The 13810-nt window shown below is 35.3% G+C and overlaps 1 protein-coding gene across 2 annotated transcripts; it reads left to right on the forward strand.

Moving 5' to 3' along the window:
- The first annotated feature begins 147 nt into the window (after positions 1-147).
- LOC132551988 (gamma-tubulin complex component 4-like) lies at positions 148-12799 on the forward strand. 2 transcript variants are annotated; one of them, XM_060216132.1, is made up of 16 exons: positions 148-239; positions 366-501; positions 1184-1347; positions 2403-2459; positions 2589-2668; positions 2977-3166; positions 6450-6627; positions 6784-6908; positions 7128-7284; positions 7905-8009; positions 8256-8385; positions 9263-9440; positions 9866-10000; positions 10774-10890; positions 12022-12161; positions 12569-12799. In XM_060216132.1, exons 1-16 carry the CDS (start codon positions 165-167, stop codon positions 12573-12575), a joined length of 1974 nt encoding a protein of 657 aa, XP_060072115.1. In that variant the 5' UTR covers positions 148-164; the 3' UTR covers positions 12576-12799. The 2 variants fall into 2 exon arrangements, with proteins under 2 accessions (XP_060072115.1, XP_060072116.1); XM_060216133.1 differs by lacking the exon at positions 366-501 and having other exon boundaries at positions 197-239.
- Positions 12800-13810: the final 1011 nt, after the last annotated feature.

Raw genomic sequence — 13810 nt, forward strand, 5'->3', positions numbered from 1 at the left:
AATATTGTTTATATTTCAATCGTGATAGTCATTAAATCTCGTAGTATGGAACTATATTTTAAAGCATAATAATCTATAACGGATGTAGGTTGTTCGAACACTTCCTGTCAGCAGTGCCATCTTCAGTGATTTGAGAGAAAACAAAATATTCTGCGAAGTTTGAAATGCTTCATGAGATATTATTTGCTCTTTCAGGACATTCTGGTGGTCTTTTTGTAGATAACAATGAAGAAATCAAGGTGATTAATTCATTAATTTATCTTATAAGTTGTCAATGCCTAGTTATAGTATGTCTTTCTGACATATTCATCAAGTTTGATCACTTGTTTTTCAACTGCCTCTTTGACACTTCTCGATTAATACAGGTGCTGTCAGATGTACCATTCATTTGTCCATCCGAAATCGATTTGTTGAACAAGCTGTGTCAGCTGGGGACTAACTACAGAGACTTCAACGCATTTATAAAAGAGAACGGAGGAACTTTAAGTTTGAAACAAGATGGTAATTTTATGCAAAATGAAATGTAAATATGTCACAACTCACTCAGTTTTATCAAAACTGTTGTATCCCTGGTATAATGCTTTTCACAATATACGGCTCTACTAGAGAAAACTTATATTTAGCTTGATTGACTGACCATCAGACTTGTAAGCCAGGAGTCTCAGGTTCTAATTGTAGCAGAGCCATTGAATCAGATTGTGACCTTTTTTACATTGGCGTCAATGTAGGGAGTTGAGATTAATACTTAGCCATGCCCTAAAAACATCGTTGTAACCTGAGGAAACTCAATAACATGTTACTTCCAGGAGGGAGAGTATGTATCTGTGGTAAACTTCTAGCACCGATGTTTCGCTTGCTAGAGAGACATTCTCTTTTTCTTGACTAGTAAGCCTGAGATCCCAAGGTTCAAATTGTTCAAGTTGATAAAATGTTTAGGTGTCGTCAGTGTAAAGAGCAGTGTTTGTAGTGATGCAATGGCATTCATTTAACACATATTTACGCTGTTAGAAAAGAATTAATGAAACTAACAGAAGGTGGGTCAATTCCTTGAGACTAGGTATTTTCATTAGGTACTTTGTAGTGTCTTAAAGCCAAGAGGTTTCATAATAAATGCATTGAATTTAGGTTTTTCCTGCAGTGCTGAATCATTTATTCATACTTTAAAATGCTACTTTGTTTTCAGGATCTGGTAAAATTGAGGGTATTCATGGACTGTACCTGAAATCATTTTGTCATGGCCTTGACCAGTTGTTGGATGACTACCGTCAAGCCCTTCACAGATTAGAGATGGACGCACTACAGGACCCACATCTACCAATCTCACATCTGCTGTGCTCTCTCCAGGAGGTGAGTCTTTTAGTTAGGACTACTCATTGAAGATGTATATGCCCTCTCACAATCAGGCTGTCTGTCTTCCTCTGTCTGTTGTTTTGTTTTCAACATTTCAGTATTGAAAACATTTTGTTACAAACGTTATAAAGCAAGACTGACCAGAATCAAATGAGAATGTTCCTGATCAAAATTCAAGTACAATGAGTTCTGATTAAAGCCAAAAGTCATATTTTCTGTCTCTTTCACAAGTAAATACAGATTTACAGAATGAAACAAAGATGTGAAGTGGGGAATCACTTATAGGATTGGGGTTAAATGTCAAATACTAGATGTTTTTACCGCTAAAAAATTGTTATGACATTATAAACCAGAATGATCAGTATAATAATCAGATTTCTATGTAAATATTCTACATTGTATTACTTAACAGGTAAATAATTTAGTCTCAGTAATAAAAAAAATAAAGATTGATTTAAATAAATCAAAGAGAATTAGAATTCAATGAAGAGTCTCAATGCAGCAAGAGGAAATATGTTACAAAGTGCAGTCTGTTTCACAACACTATCAATGAATTTCTTTTTTCTACAAAATTAATGCAGTTGAACATGCATCGAAATTGTATCATGTATCAAATATAATGTGTATTCAGCATATAAAATCAATAATTCTTTATCAAGGTTAACTCTGTAAAGCTTAGGATTAGAGACAGAAACATTGCATGGCCCTTTCTATCAGAACTCTAGTTACCTTTAATTTATCTAGTGCCATGATTTTTAGTTACAAAGCAAATACTTCTGTGGTAATTATGGTAAGATCTGACATGTTATAAAGAAAATTACATGTATATATATCTGTACATCTATAATAAATACAAGTAAATTGTATTGAGTATGCTCAAACATATATATGTTTAATTTTGATGAATTGTCTTTTGATTTATATGTTTAAGAACAAAATACTCCATTTTTGAGGAAATACTCATTTCAATGTTGACAAAATGTTGTTTGTATTCTATGCTTTCACATCATCATGTTCTTTAAAATGATTGACATTGACTTATCTGTTTTTAGTACAATCTTCTTTTCCCTGCTCTCGCTGCAGTTGTGGAACAGATATGCAATCACAAGGTAATATAGAATGAAAAGATGTTCCTTAACTATAATCAGGTGGAATGATAAAATGAAAGCTATGATTTAAGTCTTTGTTTAATGGATAAATATGATAATGCAGTGAAATATGTCTGCTTGGTATTTCAGGCCCATGGATGTTATATCCTGGATATTCTACATAAGAATTCAATGTGTGGCCTTCCTGTTGTCAAACTTGCCATGCATAGGTAAAATGAACTGCTATTCTGTAGTATAATATGAGATGTCAGTGTTTCATAGATAAATGTGAAGAGGTCATCTGTAAACTTTTTTTGTAAGCTCTTTGATGAATTGAAACACACATACATTGATAAAAATTTTGCAATGATTTCTGCAGTTGCTGCATGGTAACATGACAATTTAGACTTACAATGATGTGATATTGGAACTGTACAAATATTTGTTTATAAAGTAACCCAAACAATATCACCCCCCCCCCCCCCCACCTCCCCTATGTACATTGGTTTACATAAAAGGTTTATGATTTACTTTTTAGAATCCTACATGTTTGTCATGCTGTCATGTACAAACAATTGTGTTCTTGGCTCCTACATGGTGTACTGTTTGACCCTTACCAAGAATTCTTCATACAGCACTCATCAGATGAGGATATTAACCAAAATGCATCTTCGAAGGAGGATGAAGATGATCTGGGTCTTCTGGGGGTCACAGGTAGACAGTTACAGGTAACTACCGGGTAAGGTTGTTTCTTGGGGTCACAGGTAGATAATTAGTGGTAACTAAGGGTATTTCTAGGAGTCATAGGGTCACATCTTCAGGTAACTAAGAGTGTTTCTGGGAGTCACAGGAAAATTTTTTACAGCCAACAGGTAACTAGGGATGTTTCTGGGAGTCACATGTAGATAGTTATCAGTAAGAAAGTGTGTTTCTAGGTAGATAGTTACATGTAGATAAGGGTGTTTCTGGGAGTCACAGGTAGATCGTTATCGGTAAGAAAGTGTGTTTCTTGGTAGATAGTTACATGTAGATAAGGGTGTTTCTTGGAGTCACAGGTAGATCGTTATCAGTAAGAAAGTGTGTTTCTAGGTAGATAGTTACATGTAGATAAGGGTGTTTCTGGGAGTCACAGGTAGATCGTTATCAGTTAGAAAGTATGTTTCTAGGTAGATAGTTACATGTAGATAAGGGTGTTTCTGGGAGTCACAGGTAGATCGTTATCAGTAAGAAAGTGTGTTTCTTGGTAGAGTCACAGGTAGATCGTTATCAGTAAGAAAGTGTGTTTCTTGGTAGATAGTTACATGTAGATAAGGGTGTTTCTGGGAGTCACAGGTAGATCGTTATCAGTAAGAAAGTGTGTTTCTTGGTAGATAGTTACATGTAGATAAGGGTGTTTCTGGGAGTCACAGGTAGATCGTTATCAGTAAGAAAGTGTGTTTCTTGGTAGATAGTTACATGTAGATAAGGGTGTTTCTGGGAGTAGTTACATGTAGATAAGGGTGTTTCTGGGAGTCACAGGTAGATCGTTATCAGTAAGAAAGTGTGTTTCTTGGTAGATAGTTACATGTAGATAAGGGTGTTTCTGGGAGTCACAGGTAGATCGTTATCAGTAAGAAAGTGTGTTTCTTGGTAGATAGTTACATGTAGATAAGGGTGTTTCTGGGAGTCACAGGTAGATCGTTATCAGTAAGAAAGTGTGTTTCTTGGTAGATAGTTACATGTAGATAAGGGTGTTTCTGGGAGTCACAGGTAGATCGTTATCAGTAAGAAAGTGTGTTTCTTGGTAGATAGTTACATGTAGATAAGGGTGTTTCTGGGAGTCACAGGTAGATCGTTATCAGTTAAGAAAGTGTGTTTCTTAGGTAGATAGTTACATGTAGATAAGGGTGTTTCTGGGAGTCACAGGTAGATCGTTATCAGTAAGAAAGTGTGTTTCTTGGTAGATAGTTACATGTAGATAAGGGTGTTTCTGGGAGTCACAGGTAGATCGTTATCAGTAAGAAAGTGTGTTTCTTGGTAGATAGTTACATGTAGATAAGGGTGTTTCTGGGAGTCACAGGTAGATCGTTATCAGTAAGAAAGTGTGTTTCTAGGTAGATAGTTACATGTAGATAAGGGTGTTTCTGGGAGTCACAGGTAGATCGTTATCAGTTAGAAAGTGATGTTACATGTAGATAAGGGTGGTAGATAGTTACATGTAGATAAGAAAGTGTGTTTAGTTGGGAGATCGTTACAGTGTGGTAGATCGTTATCAGTAGATCGTTAGAAAGTGTGTTTCTTGGTAGATAGTTTCATGTAGATAAGGGTGTTTCTGGGTGTCACAGGTAGATCGTTATCAGTAAGAAAGTGTGTTTCTTGGTAGATAGTTACATGTAGATAAGGGTGTTTCTGGGAGTCACAGGTAGATCGTTATCAGTTAGAAAGTGTGTTTCTTGGTAGATAGTTACATGTAGATAAGGGTGTTTCTGGGAGTCACAGGTAGATCGTTATCAGTTAGAAAGTGTGTTTCTAGGTAGATAGTTACATGTAGATAAGGGTGTTTCTGGGAGTCACAGGTAGATCGTTATCAGTAAGAAAGTGTGTGTGTTTCATGTAGATAAGGGTGTTTCTGGGAGTCACAGGTGGTAGATAGTTACATGTAGATAAGGGTGTTTCTGGGAGTCACAGGTAGATCGTTATCAGTAAGAAAGTGTGTTTCTTGGTAGATAGTTACATGTAGATAAGGGTGTTTCTGGGAGTCACAGGTAGATCGTTATCAGTAAGAAAGTGTGTTTCTTGGTAGATAGTTACATGTAGATAAGGGTGTTTCTGGGAGTCACAGGTAGATCGTTATCAGTTAGAAAGTGTGTTTCTAGGTAGATAGTTACATGTAGATAAGGGTGTTTCTGGGAGTCACAGGTAGATCGTTATCAGTTAGAAAGTATGTTTCTAGGTAGATAGTTACATGTAGATAAGGGTGTTTCTGGGAGTCACAGGTAGATCGTTATCAGTTAGAAAGTATGTTTCTAGGTAGATAGTTACATGTAGATAAGGGTGTTTCTGGGAGTCACAGGTAGATCGTTATCAGTTAGAAAGTGTGTTTCTTGGTAGATAGTTACATGTAGATAAGGGTGTTTCTGGGAGTCACAGGTAGATCGTTATCAGTAAGAAAGTGTGTTTCTTGGTAGATAGTTACATGTAGATAAGGGTGTTTCTGGGAGTCACAGGTAGATCGTTATCAGTAAGAAAGTGTGTTTCTTGGTAGATAGTTACATGTAGATAAGGGTGTTTCTGGGAGTCACAGGTAGATCGTTATCAGTAAGAAAGTGTGTTTCTAGGTAGATAGTTACATGTAGATAAGGGTGTTTCTGGGAGTCACAGGTAGATCGTTATCAGTTAGAAAGTATGTTTCTAGGTAGATAGTTACATGTAGATAAGGGTGTTTCTGGGAGTCACAGGTAGATCGTTATCAGTTAGAAAGTGTGTTTCTTGGTAGATAGTTACATGTAGATAAGGGTGTTTCTGGGAGTCACAGGTAGATCGTTATCAGTTAGAAAGTATGTTTCTAGGTAGATAGTTACATGTAGATAAGGGTGTTTCTGGGAGTCACAGGTAGATCGTTATCAGTAAGAAAGTGTGTTTCTTGGTAGATAGTTACATGTAGATAAGGGTGTTTCTGGGAGTCACAGGTAGATCGTTATCAGTTAGAAAGTATGTTTCTAGGTAGATAGTTACATGTAGATAAGGGTGTTTCTGGGAGTCACAGGTACACAGCTACATGTAACTAAAGATGTTTATATAAGTCACTATTGGACAGTGGTAAATAAGGGCTCTCTTTATCACTAGCTAATATTTATAGATAAAGAAGTGAGTGTGTGTGTGTGAAGTGGGAGTGGGGCGTGTTGTTTCAGATGATGTGAGGTGATCTCATTATCACTAGCTAATATTTATAGATAAAGAATGGGTTGTTAGTAGTGGAGATCAGTAGTGGTGTTACCTTTGATTAACATATCTTTTCTGTTTGTCTTGCAGCGTGCACTGTCTTTGACCTTACCTGCAGTAGAGAGCAGTAGTGGGGGTAGTAAGTTCTGTCTGAGAGCCAATCTTCTACCAGTCTACATCCCTGTCCGTGTCGCCAACAAGATTCTCTTCACTGGCGAGGCTATCCAGATGTTTGAGAGTGACAAAAAACCCAATGCTTTCAAACGAGGTAATTTGTTCTCTTTATAATTATTATTGTCCTTGAAATTAAATTATATAGTTTTCAGCAAGTTTATCTGGTAAAAATTTGATTTGTAAGCATGCATGACTCTCAGTCAATCCAGAATAATGCTATAGATATCCAGTTTATTTTGATAATTTCTAGGAGGTATACTGAAGAACAAGGAAGATGAGTTTGCCAAGGATCTGTATGAAATGTCTAAGCAAGAGGAATTCAATGGGATGATGTTTGAGTCCATGGTGGATAAAATCAGGACCTATGTGGCCGAGGTAAGATCAGAAGTAGTGGACTAAAGCTCAGGAATAGGTCACAGCAAGCAAGCACGGTGGTTTTTGTTTGTTTGTATTGAAGTTATTTGAATTTTTTTTTATATATATAAAAGTCCATTTTTAATCATGTAAGGTATAGAAGTAGTAAAAGGTCAATGATTTTAGTACTCCTGTTAGTACTAAGTAAGCTTATATTACATCCTCAAATTTGTCTTTTAGCATTTGTGGAGTTTGGTTGTTCAAGACTCTGATCTTCTCAGTCACATGAAGATCATAAAGGATTTTTATTTGCTGGGACGTGGGGAGCTTTTCCTTACATTCATTGATCAAACCCAGACCATGCTTCGAGTCCCACCAGTGGGAACTACAGAACACGGTAAGTTTACACCATTAAGAAATACTTACAATGAAGATTGCGCAAACTTGTTGCCCATCTGGATATAGAGATAGGTTTAGCAGTTTTTGTTGACTTGAAATAATTATGAAATATTAAGGTGATGTTGTTTGACAGAATTAAAGATATTCCTGATACATGTTATTTATGATTGTGGACAAATTGCAAAATTCATTTGATTTCTAATTTTTTGTGCATTCCAAAACTGTTTTTGGAAGCAAATAGTCAGTGCTTTGTTGGTTGTTCCATCAATCTGTCAGTCTGTCCTTATGTGTCTAGAGCATAACTTTGCAAACAGTTAAGCAAGAATTATGAAACTTGGTATATATGTTGGTCATATTAAGGTCATGTGCAGTGTACATGTACCAAATTTAGAGCTTCAACCCCTCAGTTATAAGTGTTATTGCATAGATTTGCTTGTGTTTATACTAGGATAAATTAAGGCCCGCAACCCCTTAATTACAGGGTTAATGCACTTTTTTAAAATTTGCTAGTTTGAGGTTTGATGATAAATAATTTGAGGCAAGTTTTTGTACTGTTGGTGGTACTGTTGTTTTTATTTCAAACCAGCTTTTATATTATGATTAGTCTCCATTTAACAGATGTCAACACTGCCTTCCAGCAGTCAGCACGGAATGTTCTTATCGATGACGAAGAGCTTCTCCAGAGATTCCATTTAACAGTGGCCTACAAAGCTCCAGAGAAAAGTAGATAATATGACTTATGTTCAATCATGTTTTTGTACTGTTGATGTTAATCAAATCAGAGATGTAGATAATGTAATAATACTCGCGTTCAAATCATTTTTCTTGTACAATTGATGTTAATCTGATCAGATAAGTAGATAATGTAATATCACTGATGTTCAGTAATATTTCATATGTGTGATGTTGTTCTGAAGAAAATACTTCAAACATCATTCAGTTGATAAGTCAGTTATATTTTGTCAACAGAGCAGACTGCAGATAGTGTTTCTTCCGTAACTCAGTCAGCCTCAGTAGAGAGTGGCTGGGCTTCACTTGGTCTTGCTCATACTGTTCAGTGGCCGCTCCATATATTCTTTACACCTTCTAGCCTTCAAAAGTAAGTACATTTAATTTATAGATAGAACATCTTGCCAGATCTTTTTAGTGCTTGCATTTAGTACACATTTCAGTCTGTCAGTGTACTGTATCGGATGTCATAGGACTTCAGTGTCTTTTTCTTATTTTCAATCATTTCAGTTTTGGTAATTGAGTGAAAGAAAATCCCTGACGAGAGATTGATTCTTGTTTCCTTTTCTACATTCCAGTGGTCCTTAGATATCCAATACCTGATGTAGACTATTCTCTCAGTGTTCTGAACTGGTTTTTCTCCAGATTGTTTGGTTTATTGGATTAAGGGTATTGGTGTAACGATAGGTTGACTTATTGATGTATTGTGATAGCTTTGCTCAATAGCAATAGGTCATTAGCATATTTTCAAGTCAATAACTATCGCAATAGTTCGTTCAGCTATCGATTGTGAATGATAATTCTAAACATAGGCAAAAATGCTACCTGAAAGAAAGATTTGCACCAAGTTACAGCCAAATGGCTGCAAGCCTTTATTTATTTATGAAAGCGCCATTGGGACCTTCATGGGGGTAGTGCTAAATACAACAATGTCACAATTACTTACTTATAGTATGGAAACAGAATTTTGAACACAAGTTGTTACATCAATGAGAGGTTAACTTGAAACAAGTTATTGTTTCCAAATATAATCTAATTAAATCTACAAACTATGATTTTCTGTTATGCACTATATTCTCACTTTCTGTTATGTTTCATTTATTCCTTGAAATTAAGTACCTGATATCGAAACAGAATAAGAAGAAGTCGCACTTCATCATTATAACATAAAGTTCTACACCTTATGATATTTGAAATGTACTGAAGCATTATCAGTGGTAAGATAACATGTAAAGTTAAATTTTTAGGTACAACCGTTTGTTCTGTTTTCTCTTGGCGGTACGGCGAGCCCAAGTCGACATCCAGCAATGTTGGGTATTACAGATGCAGTTCAAACAACGCTTAGTCAGTCGAGAGGAGATGGCCAAATGGCAGCTACGTACTCACATGTCCTTTTTAGTGGATAACCTGCAGTATTACCTACAGGTAAAGACAGATCCTGATATAGGATAGGTGATGCATGATATTTGATTTTACTGGAACCGTATTTGTCATGTCAAGTTATTAGGGTATAAAATCCAAGCAATTTCTTTTTTTTATGACCTTAATTGCCTTTTATGTGTGGACAGGCTGATAAGATTGTAATAATAATGTCCACTTAAATAAGCTGAGGGAAGTTTACTTTGTCTTTCCTGTATTGACATTTTTGAAGAACAGTTAAGATCAATGCTTAAGTAATTATAGATGATATTCACATGTTTTGGAGGAATGATGCAGATCAGTTTTGAAGTACAACTTAGTAACCTAACTTTTATGGTGATTATGTTCTCCACTCTCTTCAATACACCGGTTGATATTTTAGTTTAGGAAATTGAGGCGAGCTATGACTTTTTAATGCTATTTGTTTTTAGGTTGATGTAATAGAGTCACAATATGGAATTCTTGTGGATAAAATTAACTCAACACGAGATTTTGAGGCAGTTCGACTTGCCCATGACCAGTTCCTATCTGCCTTACTGTCGCAGAGCTTCATCCATAGCAAGCCAGTAGGTAGATCTATTATGCACAGTTGGTATTAGTCAGATTATTTTGCTGGCAAAACTCTTATTTAAAATTTTAAAGGCACCAACTTCAGTGTAATTTAACCATATTGGTAACAAAGTTTTTTTTTTGACTTCTGAAGTTAGGTTTTTTTTTTCTTTTTTTCCTAATTTGAAAAAAAAATGAAGCACTTTTACCCTCAAATGTCTGTGAAACCACAATCTTAAAATTAGATTTAGTGTTCTGATAAGCACTAGGTTTGTTTGTGTAAAGTTTGTGTCTGAGTATTTATTTGTGTTATGTATAACTCAGAGTGGTGTAAATGTTATGTCTAAGGACTTGTTTGTGTTCTGTATAACTGTGAGATTTGCATCAACACTTTAATCTCAAGATTTTTTACATATGATGGATTGGGAAGGTTTGTACATTGACTAGCATAAATTGTACAACATACGTGAGGAGCATTACACCAGTATATCAAAAGATCATTTTGATCTGTAATTACCACTTTACTACTTGGAGTTTGACTTAGTGTTAAGCTCTAGATTTAGATTTACACAATATTATTCAACACTAGATATATTTATAGTTTGTATTTATCACAATGTTTAGACTTAAACATTAATTTTTAGCACTATGTATAGTTAGATTTTATATTTATGTTCCTTTAGTTAGACATTGTGTGCAAGTCCATTTCCTTCAGTGCAGGAGTGAATATATGTTTTAGAAACATTTCCTAATTATGAAAGAAATTTACAAAAGGTGACTATTTTTACAGGTATCTAACTGTTTGAATGAGATTTTAGAGCAGTGTGGAGCCTTTAGTCACTTACTCACCCATTGTGAGTCGCCTATGTCACAAAGGGAGATTACCCAGCTGCAGTCCATAGGAAAGGTGTGTATCTACATTATTTATTTAGATCTTAATTTATTCATGAAAGCACACAAATTTCCGGAAAATTTTGTTGATATATCCTAAATTGCTGGTTTACAGTAATAGTGAGTTCTCCAAATACTGATATGTTAGAATATGTATGAAAATATGAAAATGGCCCAAAGTGAATCTGCATCGAGTACAATTCATGATTTGATTCTAATGAGAAGTTAGAATTTTGAGGAGATATGCAACAAAATTTGGCTATACTTAAGGGTCTTTTTTATCATCAATAGTTTTTTGACAGATATTAGCTGGAATTCAACATTTGTCAAGGAATTTATGGATCAATTTCTGTCATGCCTGCAATGAGGAGTCACAAAAGCAGGACTATGATGTTACTTTTTGGTGGTGACATTGTAGTTATTGATATTTTACTTTAAAAGTTTTGTGTTTATATCTTTTATTCAGACAGTATAAGTTCAATTTTAACCAAACTTGGTATATAGCTAAATCCCCAAGTGGACATTTCTATCCACTGCTTACAAAATATATTACAGATTTTATAATGCAGTGGCTCTGAACGATAGGGATGCTAAGAACCAGGACTTTAAAGTTTACTGTTTAGGTCAGTTTCTAGCGAAGTCGAAGTGCTGTTTCAATGAAACCTGAATATAGTGCAGTAATGGTGTAGTATGAACATCTGAATGCACGAAATAGGTGTAGTGAATTTAATTTGTTTGGTGTAATTTTTGGACTAAAAACTTCAGAAATGACTACAAAATATTTAATGCCTGTGTTTTCCCCACTTCAAATGAGTTTTCCCCCATTTTGAGTACCTAGGGTTAGCAGGACAGTATAACATGTAAAATTGTTCATGATGCTAGTCTATTTGTTCAACACACAATCTCCAGAACCGAGGGTTACCCAATCTCCAGAACCTAGGGTTAGCAGGACAGTATAACATGTAAAATTGTTCATGATGCTAGTCTATTTGTTAAACACAATCTCCAGAACCGAGGGTTAAACACACGATCTCCAGAACTTTGGGTTAGCAGGAGAGTGCTGCCAGTCTATCTGCTAAACAACCCATCTCCAGAACCTTGGTCTAGCAGGACTGTATAAATCATGTGTAATGACCTGTGTTTGCAGAGTTTCCAGCTGCAGTCCAACCTGCTGTTCAAGATCTTGTCTAGTGTAAGAAGTCACAACGCTAGTCCTCATCTGGCCCAGCTACTTCTCAGACTTGACTTCAACAAATACTTTACCACCGCTGGGGGTCAGCTTGGCAGGTAGGTTTGCTTAAAAAATACATGTCAGTCTTTACGCCCTCAGCCAAAAAGAGACTACAAAAGATATAGGTAAATGTTCAACAGAGACTGATTAGTTGTCTAAGATATCATTTACTTAAAATCTTCTTATTTATTAAACTGTCGTTAGTGACACTTGGTCTTGTTAGCTTCTGGTGATATAAATGTGCAAGATGCCAGCTTGTTATGTTCAGATAATGTGTTCAAATTATATGATTGGTCAAGCTTGGCAAGATATACAAGACTATTGCAAGAAAATAAAACTGTGCAAGGAAATGCTAAGTTAGTATAAAAACATGACATCTTGGGAGTTTGAGCTTCAAATGTATAACAATTTAGAGTTAACATCCACCATATCCTGGTATCACTTCAAAGCCATGTTTTTGTAGGTATTGAACAGAAGAGATGAAGAAACCGAGGCTTGTCAAAATAGGCTATAGAAACAACAGATTTGTACCAGTATAAGGAACTTAAGTGACTAATGAACTCAGCAATACATGACCTAACAAAGGAAAAAATATATATTTATTGTGCTAGATGGAGCTAGATATCCAAGTTTTTTCCTGACATTAAAATAAACAGTGCTGCAAATGTAAGTTTTTGTTTCTCCACAGAATATTGTACGGATTGGAAATAGTTATCATTTGAAATTGATATTTCTACATTGTTTGTTTATAAAACTTCTATGTAAACACAAAACATTTTTTTTTTGTTTTTCACTAAAAAGAATAAAAATGTGCCATAAAATGACCAATAATGAAGTGTAAAACACCAGAAAATAATAATGTACCAATGACCAATTATGAATAATTACAAACCATCATCACATCAGATGAGGTTAAACAATCAGATCATTTGCTTCTCAGAGATAAGAAACTGAAGTGGGCAATGGCTACAAGTTGCTTGAGTAAACTCTTGTTAGGAGTCGTATGTTTCACAAGTCATCTTTGTAAAGTTTCATTAGGCATGCAATATATTTTCATACTGGACCCAGTTAAAAATTGTTAGGGAAGTTAAAGAGTGATATAATCTGATTGTCATCAACTATATATGCATCAGGAACAGCAAGGATATTTTTTAATATTGCCTCAACTATGATTGTTAAAACTGAAAATAATTTTATTCAGCTTTAATATAGGTATTTAACTGTATTTTCCAGAGAAAGTATCCAATGTCAGTGTAAGTTAGGTCGTTACAACAACAAATTTATTGAATGTCAAACAGATTGAATGTTTCCATGAAATCTTGTCTAAGCTGTAAATTTTGTCCTAGTGACTTGACGATATGTTTATAAAACAATTTACCAGGCTCACCAAGTTTACCAGCATTGCAAACAAAAGGTGTGTAGTTAACAGTATTAAGGTCACCATGACCTTAATGTCAAAGGCAGCGACAGAATGAATAGATTGATAGAAGGCAATAAGCATGCAATGTAAATGCAGGTGTTAAAGTGTTGAGATGCATTCTGGTTGATTTCGAACGTCGAACTGGCTCAACAACATACCACACGTTCCAGTGGACATGTGGGCACAGTCCTGTAAACAGCATATTGTGCATGCATAGTAACATCACGTACACATACAAAATGCCTCTATGCATATAGGTATACTATATACATCATATAGACTGTA

Source organism: Ylistrum balloti, unplaced genomic scaffold, assembly GCF_031769215.1.
Source record: "Ylistrum balloti isolate Yb309-2 unplaced genomic scaffold, AGI_CSIRO_Ybal_v1 Utg370230, whole genome shotgun sequence".
NCBI classification, from domain to species: domain Eukaryota; kingdom Metazoa; phylum Mollusca; class Bivalvia; order Pectinida; family Pectinidae; genus Ylistrum; species Ylistrum balloti.